The sequence below is a fragment of the Ixodes scapularis genome, unplaced genomic scaffold, assembly GCF_016920785.2.
Source record: "Ixodes scapularis isolate PalLabHiFi unplaced genomic scaffold, ASM1692078v2 PGA_scaffold8__174_contigs__length_109621045, whole genome shotgun sequence".
NCBI classification, from domain to species: Eukaryota; Metazoa; Arthropoda; class Arachnida; order Ixodida; family Ixodidae; genus Ixodes; species Ixodes scapularis.
The window spans coordinates 58,981,821-58,998,070 of NW_024609883.1; the positions used below are offsets into that span (position 1 = coordinate 58,981,821).

General features: G+C 46.2%; 1 protein-coding gene across 1 annotated transcript in view; it reads left to right on the top strand.

Moving 5' to 3' along the window:
- The window catches only part of LOC115308197, a 78,874-nt gene that overhangs the window by 44,500 nt on the left and 18,124 nt on the right, over positions 1–16,250 (top strand). Inside the window, exons 3-4 of the mRNA XM_040210702.1 lie at positions 6,088–6,933; positions 9,571–9,747. Of these exons, the coding sequence (XP_040066636.1) occupies positions 6,088–6,933; positions 9,571–9,747 (1,023 nt within the window). The remainder of the gene's footprint in view (positions 1–6,087; positions 6,934–9,570; positions 9,748–16,250) is intronic.

Here is a 16,250-nt window from a genome sequence, read left to right on the forward strand (position 1 = left end):
GATGCAACCATGGAAAATACTTTTCGGTTTTGTCCTTCAGGGTCTCAAATAAATCCGGCACGTTTATAAGGTAATCGCTAATGTTGTTGTTTTAACATTTTATTCACACGAAATGAAAACTTTCCGACTCCATTGGAGGCGACGCCACATGGCGGCAAACATGTAAACTTTTCGAAAGTGGACAATGTGGAAAGAAAACTTCCCTTCGCCACGCTCACCGTTGGGATCGCGTGTACTCTTTCCACCTGCCTGCTATGTGTTTTCTCGCTTTCACCCTTTTGCACCCCCTCCGCTCCTTTCCCTCCATCTGTCTCAACCTCCTCCCGTCCTTCGAACCGTTGTACTCCGTTCTTCCCTAAGCTGACAGTGCGGCTGAAGCTACGCGCTCGCTGCCTACCAATCAGACGCTGCCCTTTCCATCACGTGACCCGGCTCGCTCTCTGCGTGTGTGTATCCGGGCGGGAGCGTCATCACGTGCCGAAAGATAGACGAATGACTGGGGTCCAACGATCGAGTAAGCTCCACCGCACCGGCAGCTCGCCGGTGAACTGGGCGCATCTCCATTTCCCGCCTCGCCTCTCCCGTTCAGATTTTACGTTGTTGCTGGCGTAGTCGGAAGGAGGCGGTTGCCCGAAGGCCGGTTCCTCTGCCGCGATTAGGAAATTACCCGAAGCTTAGTGGCCGCGGCCCTGAATGATCCGTCTTCCGACTTAGGTGGTAATGGAAATCAGTCTCTCTCTTCCTTGTGTGTACTCCGTTTGATCTTGGGATGAACCACTGTGGACGCTACGAGCCATCACGTGACCTTCTTGGTGGGCACAGCGATGCACTGGGCCCGTAGTCACCTGATACGATTGCAGCGCTGGATTGGCTAGAGAATGACTCGTTTTATTCGCCGCGGTCCATCGAGAGGTCAAGAACGAAGTCTAGATTGTTTGTTTTCTTGGTCGTTGCCCGATGCTGGCTTCGCTCTTTGGTGGCGTCGAGAGGTGCTCGGCATGTGTCGTCATCGGCCGTGCACGGTTCATTCACACCGGGTAGAAAATATCTCGGGCTTCCGTGTCGTCGAGCGGGTAGTGCATTTCCGCGTCGCAGGGTTGGAGTGGCAGGAGGCTGAGGTGGTTGGGCCATCGCTTTCTGTCCAAGATTTTGTTTTGTTATTATTATTTTTATTGCAAAGTGGTCTTCATCGATCATAATCTGTTCAGGTTGGAGTTACACAGTACAAATCGACAAAACACACACGCACACATACATAAACACACACACACACACACACACACACACACACACACACACACACACACACACTCACGAATGTATTTCAGGCTTTATAAATGACGCACGCGTGAGGCTGTATGTAAAGGAAACTATTGTATATATATTTTTTAATCTTTCAAGAACTAGGATGAAGAATGCTATGTGACTTTTTCAAATATATGTTACCTGTATGTTAACTGATTTGCATTAGAGTTACACTGGAAGGGACTATAAAAATACAAATCTTAACCACCCACTAATGAAAAAGAACGCGGACAGTGCAAGCTCGGTTTTTTTCTTGTTATTTTTAAAAAAATTTGAGCCAGGCTGACGGAAATGTTTATTGTATTTTAACTCCTAGAATTGAAAACTACCAGAAACATAAATACACATACAGAGCACAATGAACAACATCATCGGCACAATCAAATTATTTGACCCTGTGGATGAAAAATGTGCAGTGCAATATAGCGCTGTGCTTGGAAAAAAAGATCGAGGTACACCTAAGCGTTCCTTATGAGATGTGAATGCGAAAGCACGCAAACCGCCTGTCCGCTCCCCTTTTCGCCTGCGGCGTACTTTTCGTCGCCGGTCGGCGCGTGTGCTCCACTGGTGACCTCGGACGCTCCGCGCTGATAGACACGCAGCGCCATAAGGTGAGCGGTCGTGGAAACTGACGCGCGCCAGCCAATGGAACCGAAGGAAACTATCTGCCGATTTCGCGCTTCAGAATGATGACGTCAGCTCGCTCCATGAGACAGTTAATGCTCTAGCATTGAAAACATGTTTTCCGATTCCAGTGTCTATTGACAGTAGTAAGAGTAAGTAGTAATAGTATATTTATTTTGATTCAGTCAAGACGCGGCTCCGCAGAAAGGCAAGTAGCCCACACCATAATGGCCTACGATGCCGCCTCTACTGATCATGTGATGAGATAGCGTACCAGAGATATGCTGATGATGTTTAAATGGAGCTTATGAGCGAGGATGAGGGATGACGCTGCGGGTGATGACGGCCCTGTGTTTAGTGGGCTCCTTGCCGGGTCGGTCTGTCCAGCTGGTCTTACAACAAGGCAGGGTAATGAAGATGTGAAGTAAGACAGAGAGGAAGGGGAGGAGACAAAGATTCGTGTAGGAGCAGAACAAAAAAGAAAAAATTAAAGAAAGAAAGAAAGAAAGCAAACGAATCCTGGAGGAACCACTTTGCTCCCGGTAATTACCAGCTTTAACAGGCAGGATATATCAGAGAAAGGAGGACAGAAATAACGATCAACGGAGGACATCTTGGTATGGGTCTGCCACACGTTGGGGTTTTTTGCCGTTTCGGTACAATACTAGGGAGTTTTAGTAGACCGCGTTTCCCCTTCCGCTAAGCCCTCCGCAACGAAGAAACCGCCACTGCGCCGGCGTGCCGGTGGCTTTGGCTGTAGAGTTCCGGGTAGCGGAGGGGCTTAGCGGAGGCGAAAACACTAGGGTGTTTTCGCAGACCGCGTTTCACCCTCCGCTAAGCCCTCCGCAACGAAGAAGTCGCTACTGCGCCTGTGCGCCGATGGCCTTGGCTGTAGAGTTCCGGGTATCGCAGCGTGCGCCGGAGAGCGTTTCGGGACGGCAAAAACCATCTACGAAAACTCCCTATTGTCTACTAAAACTCCCTATTGAAGCAAGCACTCTAGAGAGCATGTTGATACCCGGGCAAAACAATTTAGAGAGATCAAAAAGACTCAGTCGGCTAAACACCAGTATGTGGAACGGGTTAGATAAAGCTAAGTTGGACACATACAAAAAATAAGGGAGGGGGAGGAAGAAAACTCAGGTTCTTCATAATTTTAGAAACAATTATTTGGAGCGCGCGTTTACTTTTGGAGCTTTGTTTTATGCTCGTGTTTCCCTCCCCCTGTACTATTCGCAACGAGATATTTGGTGGCGCCACCTCGTGGGCGTCCTCCTGTGACGCAGCTGGTGGGATGCGAGCAGACGACGCGCTATGTCAAAGCACAGAGTTGCTGTGTCAGCTCGCTTCTATGCCAATTAAAAACGGTTAATTTATTAAAAAAACACGTATAACTTTTTTTTTTTTTTTTTTTTTTGGGGGGGGGGGGGGGGGGTGATCTTTGCGTTCAATAACAACGCCTCGAAGTTGCTTTTTGTATCATAAAAATAACTTTATGTTCAAAAACAAGCCTGGAGCGCGGCGTGCGTAGGGCTATCCACAGCCTTTCTGATTCTTTTGTTTTCGGATCAGTGTAGGAAGCTGTAGGAAAATCTTTTTGCATTCACCTGAGTAAATGACGTGCTGTTTTCTTATCTTGATAGTGCAATTAATGCAAATGTGCAATGGTCGTCTGGCTTAGTTGTCCACGCGCGCAGAGTTGTGTTTCAAAGCACCGTACACTTGTTTTATCTACATTGAGCATGCCGATATCGACACTTCCATCCAAGCGTGACGCGACAGTCGCTGCCCAGCGAATGCTCGTCAGCAACTGACACTTAGCTCCTCCCGAAAGGAATACGTGGCAAAAAAATTTGTCAAATCGCGACTTCTGCTGAAGAGAAAAGCAGAATTTTTTTATAAGTTCTTAAATTGTCGGCCATGGCCCGGTAAAGTCAGGCGATAGATTAATTTGTTCTATTCAAATTTTACTGATAATTCTTTACACATTTAAAATCGCTCGCTGAGAACCGCATCACGCATTATGCGCATTTGGGTCCGCAAACAGTACGCACACAAAGAGTAGTAATTCGTAGCAGGTGTATTCCTCATTTTTGGGGACGCTGAAGTATCAACTTACTAGATTTAAGACTGCGATTGCTATGGAATCTCGCACATTTACCATTGACCGGGTGAATGAGCAGGGGTTTAGTTCAAACGACTCCAGAAGCCAGCCCCCACTTCTTCCATTTAGTTTTTTTGTAGAAATGTTCGTTTACTGGCTTACCAATTTCAAAAAAGGCATCAACTCGAAACTAATAAGAGACAGCACTCACGGTACACAATGGAAGTAACAGGATTCACGAAGTCGCTCCCATTGAAGTATTTACTATACACACGCGAGAGGTTCATCCTATCTTCAGTTTGATGAGATATTCCTTTCTTCAATTTATTGTGCCCAAACCACAAGGAATAAAATGACTTCGATTAGCGTGGTAGATGCTGTATTGGGATAAGGCGCTGGATATACTATTTTCACGCTCCAGCTTACAGTACTGGGATAGAGAACAGCACACTACCACCTGAACGCTTCGACACCTCAGTGACATAAGTGTTTGTTAGCTCGAGAACGAGTGCCACGTGCCGTTTAAAACTTTGGTAAAATGTCCTACCACAAATATCACTTCATCAAATAAACACAACGCGTGGAATGGGCTTTGCCGCGCGTTACCCCAACAGCGCATGAAGCAAGCTGACGAGCCGAGCGATCCAAGATCTGCGCGGTCTGTCGCAGTCTGTCCTACCCTCGACGCCACAAACGATGCTGATGATAGCTAAGGAAGCGCCCCTGTAGTTCCGCACACGCCGCCAGTAGCTTCAATTGTTGTACTTGCTTAGTTCAATCGAAGTACAAATGTCAAGCATGAAGCTGCGAGTAAGGCAACCAATCTCGAGCAATACAGTAGTACGTGGAATTATTTCTATATATATTTATATTTCTATATATATTTATATATTTATATTTATATTTATATTATATAAAAATATTTCTTGCAGGGTATATTTGTACGCAACTATAACGAGATTGATATTGTCGAAGTTGCAATGTAGCGCTGTAAAGAGTCTTTTAATATTATTTATTGATATTGTCAACCTTTTTTTCGGCTTTCACGGGAGTGGATAAGAAAAGGAAAATCATATGCGGACGGTTTTGAAAAGTGACAGAAAAGCATGCCAACGTAAAGCACGATATGTCAGGTATGTTCAAATCAGAAATTAGGTAGGTACGACATAATTAAGAAAGAACACATAAAACGGTGGCAGGCGGATTTATAAACAGGTTCTGATAAAAAGAACGACTTAAAAAACGACAGTACGAAATATCTAACAGACATTCAGAATTAGGGCGTGTCATTATGACCTATACTATTTCTGCTTTTTTTACAATCATTCACACAGGTAAAGATGGCAGTATTACACGACTGTACATTACATTTTTGAAGACAAGCTCCTGTTGCATTTTGAGCTACCCAAACTAAGCATTTTGAGAATTCCTAGGCTTTATTCTTTCTGCATAGTAGTGATTATGTTTAAATTTAAAATAGCTGTCGAAGACAAGAACAAATTAAGATTATGCCAGGAGCAGCGTTAAGATTTTCCGCGCTGTCCAGTGGGGTGGTGTCACAGGTTGCATAACGTACAGTTCAAAAAGTTATTTAAAAAAATAAATAAGATAGTATTTTGCACGTTTGACTTTTTCTTTTACTGGCTCTTGCTTTATTAACATTCTGTTATCATAAATAATCTTTTATTACCCTTCGGGAACAAGCTGCACTGTCCCCCGATTACCAGATCTGACGTCACGTTTTCAGTGTTGCAGTAGAACCTCTCAGCATCTCAGATTAAATCTAAAACTTCAATTACTTTGAAAAAAACAAAAAAAAACAAAAAGAAAACAACAACAAGAACAAAAAAACACAACTTTACTCGGAATTGTATTTCGAGTGTTAAGCTTTGTCTATAATGTATTGAATCAGTCCTGAGGCAAATAACGGAATATCAACAATCCTCCGAAGCTCCGCTTTAATCGTTCTAGGATAGAAACTGAAATTAGAGCAGGGACTAACCTGCAAACCCCATGTTTCTAATTCGAGCGTCTTTTTTCTCTTATATAAACAGTACTGAACGTAGCCGCCGGCAAGGCACCCCTCCAGTCGTCCACAATGGGCGGCGGAGTGCCACAGAAAGCCGTGGACGGTAGCACGAGCGCCTTCTTCCAAGCCGACACCTGTTCCCTGACCGAAGCCGAGCGGTCGCCCTGGTGGTACGTGAACCTCCTGGAGCCGTACTCCGTCCAGCTGGTCCGCCTGGACTGGGGGACCACGTCTCCAGAAGCCACCGTCGTGGTCCGCGTGGGCAACAACCGCCCGGACATGGGCGCGAATCCCGTATGCAACCGCTTCACGGGTCCGCTGGAAGAAGGACGACCCCTTTTCCTCCCGTGCGCGACCCCGATGCCCGGAGCCTTCGTGAGCGTGCATCTTCAAGGACAGGGACCACTGTCCATCTGCGAGGTATTTGTGTACACCGACCAGGCGCTGCCCGTGGAACGGTGCCCGTCATTCAGGGACCAGCCACTGGGGTCCACCACCACGTACAACGGGAAGTGTTACATCTTCTACGACAACCAGCCGGCCCCGTTCGAAGCATCCATGAGGTTCTGCGAGGCCCGCGGAGGGACGCTGGTTGACGAGACAAGTCCGGCCTTGCAGGGGTTCCTCAGCTGGGAGCTGTACAAGAGACACCGGCACGACTCTGACTCTGGGCAGTACTGGATGGGGGCTACGAGGGACCCGCGCGACCCTGCCAGCTGGAAGTGGCTGAATGGGAGGGAGGTGACCATTTCCTTCTGGAACGCGCCCGGTGGTTCTAGAGAGAACAACTGCTCGAGGTTCGACGGGACCAGGGGGTGGCTTTGGTCGGATACCAACTGCGAGCACGCCCTGAACTTCGTCTGTCAGCATCGTGAGTGCATGCGGATTCTCACTCTAATAAGCAAGCACTGTATGCAAAACACTTTTTCTGCAGAGCACGTTGACACACAGTGTTTTGGATCTATATTCTTGGTGGTTGTGTGCATGCACACTGAAACACAATAATATAATTGTACCAATCAATTGCCTTTCTTTAATCAGTTTAGCCAATGAGCAGCAGGCCTACTCATTAGCCATTGAGACGGTATGGTCACTGGGGCTTGATACCGGTGACTCTTTTCCTCATGGACTGAATCGATCGCAGAAATACCAACAACTTGCGTCCCAAGAGCATTGAGGGCAGATACGGGGGCCGATGAGGGTATGTAAAATAATCTAAACCAGTGATAAGACCTTGAAAGAGATATCGATGAGAAGAAAACCTTACTCTGCATTGCGTCTTCGAGCACGCGAGAAGCCTCATTAGGTTTTATAGATTCAAACTTATTTTTTATGGTCAGGACGTTTTGCATACGTGTTTGAATCCATAACCTTTCCAACCGGTCAGGATAAGGTCTGATGTAGTGTATTAATGCTACGCGCCAGTTTTTCGGTGTTTATTGATAAGAAAAACTGTCGATTGCATAAGGCATTTATTCATTCGACGAAATCGGTGTATCTTATGGACATTACTATGCATATGATAAAAACTGCTTATAGTTAAAAAAGTCGCGTACATACAAGAAACAAACTCACAAGAACATCAACAAAAAACCTGAATTTAATTTACAATTTCTGTGTTGCCTTATGACTCTTCATACTTGCTGTAAGCCACAGTGCTTGAAAACGCCGGATAATGACTACGAACACGGGCCAAAGTTCGAGTACTCTTTCACGCAGTGATCCGACGTTTCTCATACTTTTATCTTGCTACACAACCCTTCTGAAGCAAAATGTTTCCGCCGCGAGGAATGCCACTTACTTTTGCTCCTCTCTCCAGACTCAGCCAATAACGACCACCAGTGTAGTTTTGAACGCTGTCGTCTACTTCGGATCGCAATGAAACAAGGACATTGCAACTGTCCCTAGTAACCGATTGACTAAAATAAATAGGAACTCATGCAGTTGTTTGAGCTAACCAAGTCTAAAAAAAAGGCAAATGTTGTTTCACTTTGATTGCATGTGCTTAACCAGCATTAATTTCGCACGATCAAACTTCCTTTATCTTCATTAGGAAGAAGATGTAATGACTCCACATTGCCACCACATAATCAACATCCGACGTCACGTATTCAGTGTTACCAGACAACCACTCATTCTCTCGGACCGAAATTAATACTTCAATAAAATAATGGATCATGGCTTGCAATTTAGGTTAGTAGCTGAGATGAGCTGTTAATGCGTTGAACCAATTTTGTGGGAAATCAGTGACTATGAAAATTTTACTTGAACTGCTCTTGTACTGAACCCCAAAGTCGGAGATTCTACTTTTCCGGGACTTGCAGGATGATTGAGCCTGTATGAAACGCGCTGGACGATCGTCTAAGACGGGGGTCTCAAATGCATTCGGATCTGGGGTCCAGATATCACATCCCCTAAAGAAGTAAAGGGTCAACGCCGAATCAGAGGAGTGGTTTTCACGTTTCATGGTGCTAGGCGCAAAAAAAAAAAAAGAATAAAAGGCAGACATAAAAAAGAAGACACACAGGCGTTGTTTTTTGCTCCATGCAACACGTTCGCAAGCATAGCTCAATTACAAGTTATGTTACTTGTCACTTTTCATAGCAGCATTATATGACAATATTTATGTTTCAAATGTATTTTTGACTTCTAGAAATTCGAGCTCATTACTTAATCATTGGAGGCTGCTCCTCCTGAGCAAGAATTCGTGCAGCCGAGGTGCGTTTTAAAGACCGCGCATTGGCAGCATAGTAGTGGGATTGCCATACAGGTAAGTAACATCTGAAAAAGCTAATAAGCACAACTTTAGTACCAACCAAAACTAAGTCCAAAGAGAACGGAAGAACGAAAAATATGTGAGCACGCTATTAGACCAGAGCTACGTTTCGAGCGTTAATGATCCGAAGACATGAGATTATTATTTATGAAGCATATACAGAAAACAAATCTTCAAAAAGCGTCTGCGGTTCGTCGCAACGCAAGCGGCATTAAGTTAATCAAAAGGCAGCAGAGGGCATGCATAGGGAACGCGCGCGCTGACAAGGCAGCCAGCACTCGCCGTCATTAATTGAGGTCCGGGGGGGGGGGGGGGGGGGGGAGGACGAGGGGGGGGGGAGGAGAAGAGGGGGGGGCGGAAGACGACAAGAGCGCGTTTACATATTTTAGGAGGCAAACAAATGCAAGAGATGCGCAGGGAACAGACGAAGCGCCATATAGCGCTCAAGACATGAGAACGATGATTCGCAGTCGATTGGTGCTCGCATGCCGCATCTCAGCAAATCGCGCGTGCAGCGTGTTTGAGACCCCTACTCTAAGAATTGAGGGTTTCATCGAAATTAGGGTCCTCGCTTCTAACAACAAAGTTGCAGAATTCGGTACTTTTCGGTTTTAACCGAATGTGCGTTTCTGACACCCGACCAGGTGAACGTTGAGCGGTGCTTTTCGGTTCAAAAACCAAAGAGCCTATGGCCTGCGAATCAGCCGGTGTTTTTGACTTGTGTTTTCTCAGGACCAACGACGTGCGGGAAACCGGAGAGACCCGCCAACTCGACCATCGTCGCTCGAAACTTCGAAGTGGGTTCGGTGATCGAGTACCGCTGTGCACCGGGACACCTCCTGGTCGGCCCCAACATCAGGACGTGCCTCGCCAACGGATTCTACAGCGAGTTCGCGCCCAAATGCAGATGTGAGTGATGCAGAGCACAAGGTCGTCTGCTTCTTTTGCAGAAGTTAATATGGTGATGTGGGAACGCGGAGCTATGATTGGCTCTGGTTGAAGGACAGGGGGTAAACATCAGAGCAAGCTGCGTTGAGGTCTGCTCACTATCCTTCAGTCAGATTCAATCGGAGAACGGCATTTTGACGTCACCACAAACCCTGCAAAAAAGGCAGATGAACTTGCGCTCCAGCTTTCCGAGCTCAAAATCGCAAAAAAATTCGGGAGGCGCGCATTATTATTATTTTTTTTTTTTTAGAGAGGGGGGCGGGGGAGGGTTAAGACCTTGCAAGTGCAAGTGAAATTGAATGGCCTGTTTCACACTCGCGAACACAAAACGTTTAGTCCTTCTTTGTGTATTGGTTGTGCATTTAATGACATACCTACTGACGGCCTAAACATTTATTCACACAATGCATCTTTTGAACGCGCAACGGTTTAGCGAAACCGAGATTTCGCGAAATCGGCCCGTTCACGAGTAGAGATTCACGCGCGAAACCTGGGACGTATTGAGGCTCTAGAATTTTGCCAAACCTTATCATTTGCACCGGGAATATCACGCGTTTCGCATCAAAATGCTATGAAGTACTCTCACCTTTATTCATTTTACTCGATAAATTTTGTTGGATTCGGTTCACTCGGTTTACAGTACCTGCCAAACCGGGGGAAGACCGCGGACGTCAACGTTAAAAAGGATGATCTCGAAGTATCTGGGACTTTTGGTTGCACCGCTAAGGGGTCAGTTATATCCAGTCATCATGTTTATGTGCAGTGCTTGCACTCGTTGACACTGGAGGAATCTACACCGTGCCACCAACTACGCCAAATTGTACTGCCCGTACGCTCCACTTTTTCGTCTAACTCTCGTCGCCATGGTTTTCTTTTTTTGGCTTTGGCTATTTCGGCTCGGATACACAATCGGCCGAAAATCAGACTCCTCTGAGAGCTCGCACCGCTTCAAAGGCCAGACGTCAAAGGGACGTCGAGCGGCCATTGGCTGCGTCCGCGGTTCTCCTTCGGTACGATTTACTGGCCTTTGGTGAGGTTTCAGCCAAAATCTCGCTCCACAAGCGAGGAGTGCGAGCAGCCTTCGTCAAGGGCGTGCGTCTTCTTCGGTCGCGTTCACACATGGCGTCTTTTTCCTCCCGCCTAGTTTTGCGACAATGCATTCGCCAGCATGAAGCACCGTGTGAATATACCTAAAGAAATACCGCTCGTGGCAAGTCCCCGGCAATCTGTTAGGGAGTTCTATAATAGCGTACGCAATTGTAGCGCACGCTAGCGCTCAATTTAGTGCTTGCGTTAGCGCACGCTGCGCATGAGTGTTTTTAGCGTTTCTCCGCCGCGACGGAAAAGCCCAAGCGTCTCCCGCTTGCAACACCACAAACAAACAGTAACACTTTTTTTTTAAGACACGAAATGCTGAAACTTCAGAAAAAAACAGGTTTATTGCTTCACAGTACGATTTTAGATTCGTTTATATATGAGAAGGCGACGGGAGCGGTCGACCGGTCGTCATCGCTTGCGCCGCCTCGACAAGAAAGGTATCGTGTACTGACCTTCGCACACCGCACTACCTTCGCCGAGAAACGTTCGCGCGTCGCAGGCAGTGAGTGGCCGGCGAGCGTGGCCCAGCTTGCTGTGTCTTCCAAAACGCTTCTGACGTGCACCTCCGTTAGGAGTGCAATGTCGTCCTGCGTTGAAGATCGCAGTCGAGAGGATGCCGCCGACGTCGCGCTCACAACTCCTGCCGCAGCCGCCATTTTTTAACTGTGCCCGTCTTGACTTTCGCCGAATTCTCACCATGAATCCGCTTTGGAGGAGTGCAAATACTTTTTGCGTACGCACGCAATTAAAAAAAAAAAAAAAAAAAAAAGAAAAAAAAAAAAAAACATAGGGTAGAATTGCGCACGCAAAGCGCTAAACGTGGTTTCCGTTCGGCGCATGCGCAGTGGTGACGACGCTATTCTTTGCGTACGCAAAGCTTTAGCGTGCACTATTCTAAAACTCCCTGTTGTCGCTCCGCAGTTAATGAAAATGAGGTATCAGCCGAAAATAACGAGGAAGAACGATTGATGAGCCCTACCCAGCATCTTCAGTTATCAGTGACCTTAAGTACCAATTGCACATATAACTTTGGTGAAATAATCGTGTGCGTATGCTTTGACTGAATATCCCCAGCTTCATCAGGGCTCCGAAGAAACCGCGAAAATACGTATCGTAGAAAAAGCTCAGCTCCATTTTCAGGTATAAAAGTGGGTCCCCATTGTCTATTTTAATATCCATATTCATAAAAAATCTGAAAAAAAATAAAATAAAAAAATATCTGACGTTATTTCTTAGTGCTGTAGGTTATCGTCTTCTTAGCCGCTCTAAAAACTTCAAATTACCACTCTCCCAATTTCATTATTTACACATTCAACGAGACACAAGTGTGTCTTTTAACCGAACTTGAGGATTCAGCCCTAAAGAATGGCGTAATAATGGATGTTGTCTCTGTAATAGTAAGTCTTGTTTTGCGAACCCCTTGCAAAACCTACGAGTGTATACACCATTTTCCTGTTTACTAACACAAGACGTCCCTTCGCTCCCAAGAGACTTCCGTTCATTCAATGTCGGTTGGCTTTCCTAGCCTGTTCATATTAATGTTTCTGGAGCGGTGTAGTTCTACATAAATCCCCAAAGTTTGAGATTTGGCGAGGTCCGTATGTTGTACTATTTAAGCCATAAGAGGGGATGTGTCGCCTTACAGGAGTAATAAAAAAACATTTAAACAAATCTCTCGCTAACGGGTTCTTAAGCGAACAAACTGGAGAACCGGTCATCAAATATTTTATGAGCATTCGAAGAAGCAGTCTCTGTTGGGCATTGTTTGAATGGTAGTTTGCGGGAACGTAAAGAGCCAATAGCGCCTTCTTCTGGCTCTCCAAGAAAATAATTTATACATTTGTTTTGCCATGTACGTTAAATAATATACAACTTATTCGTCATTTAATGCAAACCCTGATCTATAACATTCCCCTGTTGTACTCTAGAATATATCTGCAAGAACAAAGCGCAGACCGGAATACTCATGGAATCGCCAGAAAACTGTGTTGAATTTTAGGTATGTGCACATTGGTGTTTGACGCACCTCGTGGGCCACAAGCGAACAACAAACCAACACGAACTGCCGACGTCACAGAAGCCTCATGCTGCCGACACAAAACTTCGACACTGAACGCTTTTCACAAACACCTTTCTTTGGGACCCAATGAAGATGTTTGATGCTGAAGAGGTCGAACATTGTATAGTTGAAAAAGTTTGGAATATATGTTGTTTTCACACCTAGTGGTATGGTGCCAAGGCAGCTTAATTCCTGCGAAATAACCAAAGAACTTTTGCTGTCAGTAAGACATGATCAGTCTTAAAGCCTCCCAAGCAAAACAGTATTTATTTTTTTCTTTTGAGGAAACATGTTTATAGACCCCTCTCAAAAAAGTTTGACAACAGTGACAAAATCTAGCTGGGTATACTGCAGCGGACGTCCTTGAAAGATGCTCCGTTTGTTTACGACGCACCAGTACGATTTGGGTGGTGCGGTGACGAGGTCGTGGGTGCAATACGACTGCCATCTTTTTATCGCACGCTTCAAAATTTCTATACTTCGGATCGGAGTCAAAAACAGAGACTGAGTGGCATCATTCATTTATTAAAAGTAAGAGTGGATTAGTTCCTTGCACGTTCGTTATGTGTTTATGTGGTGCGCACGCAGATACCTAATTGTGAAATATAAGTGAGTGTTCCTGGGCTACGCGAATTGGGATGATAACGTTAGCTTTCTTCTGCTATTCTATAGACTATTCACGATCAGTCGCGAGCTGATGTTACACGCAGTGCAGAGTTGTCGGTGATCCGGTGACTACGGGCTCATCAATTGCTAGTTGCTGCGTTCGAAAGTCCTGGGACTGCCAAACTCGCTAGCAGGTGACAGACAGCACGTGAGACAGGTAGGCTCCATGTCTAGATGCAGTTTTCCGAAAGCAGTGTCTCTTTCCATTTGTTTGAATGGCGCTTGCACATCACGTGTGTAGACTGGTTATGCACAAGCCAAATTTAAGTATATCGCAATTTTCACTGGGCTGTTTTTAGGTTTTGCTACTCACATTAACGTTTCCGCATTCACAAATAGGGTATCTAATCCCATATCTATTGCACGAAATTAATTTTTTTTTGGTAATTTTCCCACGCCCCGTGGAATGTAGTTCTTGAAACGACCATTCATTGGAGAACAATTCGTACCCGTATTAACTACCAAATTATTGTGATAACGTCACTTTGGGTTGTACTTATCAGTCTAAAGGCTGCAATTATTCAGCTGTTTAAATACGGCAACCGAGCACGCGAGGCCGCAGTTTTACCTATCTCCCGCGTTTACAAACGCAACTTCCCATATGAATAAAGGCTAGCCCACATGGTGCGCTTTTCTCCGCGTCTGCGTCGCGTCTGCGCCTGCGCTTTGACGTCACTTCCGGCGCCGGGACGAAACGCAGCGTTTTTTGGCGCATCCCGGCGTATCTGGAGGAGCCAGATATTTTGCGTCCACGCGTCGCGTCTCGCGCTGCGTCCAGAAGGTAACAACCAATGAACCGCCGTGTTCACTAGTTGCAAGGAGCGTTTGAATTTTCTCCACTGTAGGACTGTAGTTTTCGCCACAGACCTCGCGACAAAGGCGATAATAATAATAATAATAATACTTTTTATTCGCACATATTGCGATACCCACTCGGCAGCGTGCGAGGCTAGGCAAAAAGGTCGAGACCCTTACGCAGGTGGGCCTGCTAGCCCGCCGCCAAGTAGGGAAAGGGATACGGGAAAGGAAAATAAATAAAAACACTCAAAACAGAAAGATACACACAAAAACGGGTAGCAGCCCAGTGCCATTCCAAGTCAGAGCGCACGCGCGCACGCACACACACACACCCGCGCGCGCGGAGTTTACAAAATTTGCACGCTCGCGGCCTTAAATAAAAACGGCTTTTAGGCCCCGCCAACGCTAGCAGCAGGGCGAACATGGGTATTAGTAAGGCACGTTGTTGGGCTAGTTGGTTCATCTTAGTAAAACATATAAAATAGCGCAACAGAAACAAGGACAAGAAGTAAACAGGACAGGTAGTTACGTCCTTCCCCCCGCGGATATCAGTTTACCATACCTTTTACACAAGTCCAGGGAATCCTCTCTGCTCCGCGGGAGAGGCTGACGCTGCTTCAGCGGAACAGAGAGGACCTAGCGAAGTACAAAAGCGTCCTGCACTCTGGCAGGCCAAATGTAAAGAATACAAGGACACCGAGAGACAAAGGTACAAAATTAATACTACCGGCAGCAACCGCAACAACGTAACCACTGTAGCGGCCAGCGGCCAGCTGTAAATGTTTTGGCGCGGGCGATGGTGATGCCAATGGCGTATCGAAACGTGGATGAGGCGTACGCACTAAAAAGGATGAAAATGAGTGAAATTGAGCTTCATTGCGATTGCTGTAATAAAAATGAGTGCTTACTATTACTAAAATTAAATATTACGGCATGTAGCCATCATTTACCGCGCGATTTCTATTTAATGTTTGCTTTTGTTTCTTAAGCGCGTCTGGCTACGTTGGGCAGACGCTTCGGAAACGCAGACGCGAAGCGCTGCACGGTAGCGCTAGCGCTGCGTGTGGTTTGGCTGGGCGCACGCGTCCTGCTTAGCGCGCGCACCAAGCCGAGACGCGCGTCTAGACGCACTGAAAAACGCGCCATGTGGGCTAGCCTTAAAGCCGTACTCAAAGCCGATTGCCGCCCGCTTTTCATGACTAATAATTGTGACTCTATCTGGAGTGTATCAGGGTCATTTGGAAATTTCGGTGTCAAACGTCATCGCCACTTCGATCGGGCAGTCGCCATACCGATCATGGTTGACTTTTAGCCTGAAGATCAAGACAAATACAGTTTCTTCACTAGTTCGGGCAACCAAACCACTCTCCCCCTGACTTCGCACAACGAAACGCGGGCGGATTGTGATCAGTGTTGCAACGTTAAACGTGCGCGAACTTTCATGAGAGACATAGTGGTCTCACAAAATGGCGTCGAGGGCTAGTGGCCACTCCGTGCGACAGGTGGCGCTCTTTTATTTAGGCGTCTATAGCCGGGGACAGGTTAGGAGTTAAGTGGAAGCTCCTTCCGCCTCTTTACACTTTAACAGAGCGGAAGATGCAAAAGAGGCGACCTCCTCTCCAGCGTCCGGTCAGCTAAAGTGGAGGTCACCGACTGTATAATTTAAAATGTGACCAGATCTGACTGAATTTGTCTTATGTCTGTGCAAATTTCCGCTCGAGTCAACCGTTCAATGTGCGTGTGTTCATCCTTTGTATTTCTCCCTTTTCACTCTCTATGCCCTCTCTCGAACCTCCTTACCATTTCTAACCAAGTTTACAGATCAGTTTCTCCAGTAAGTTGA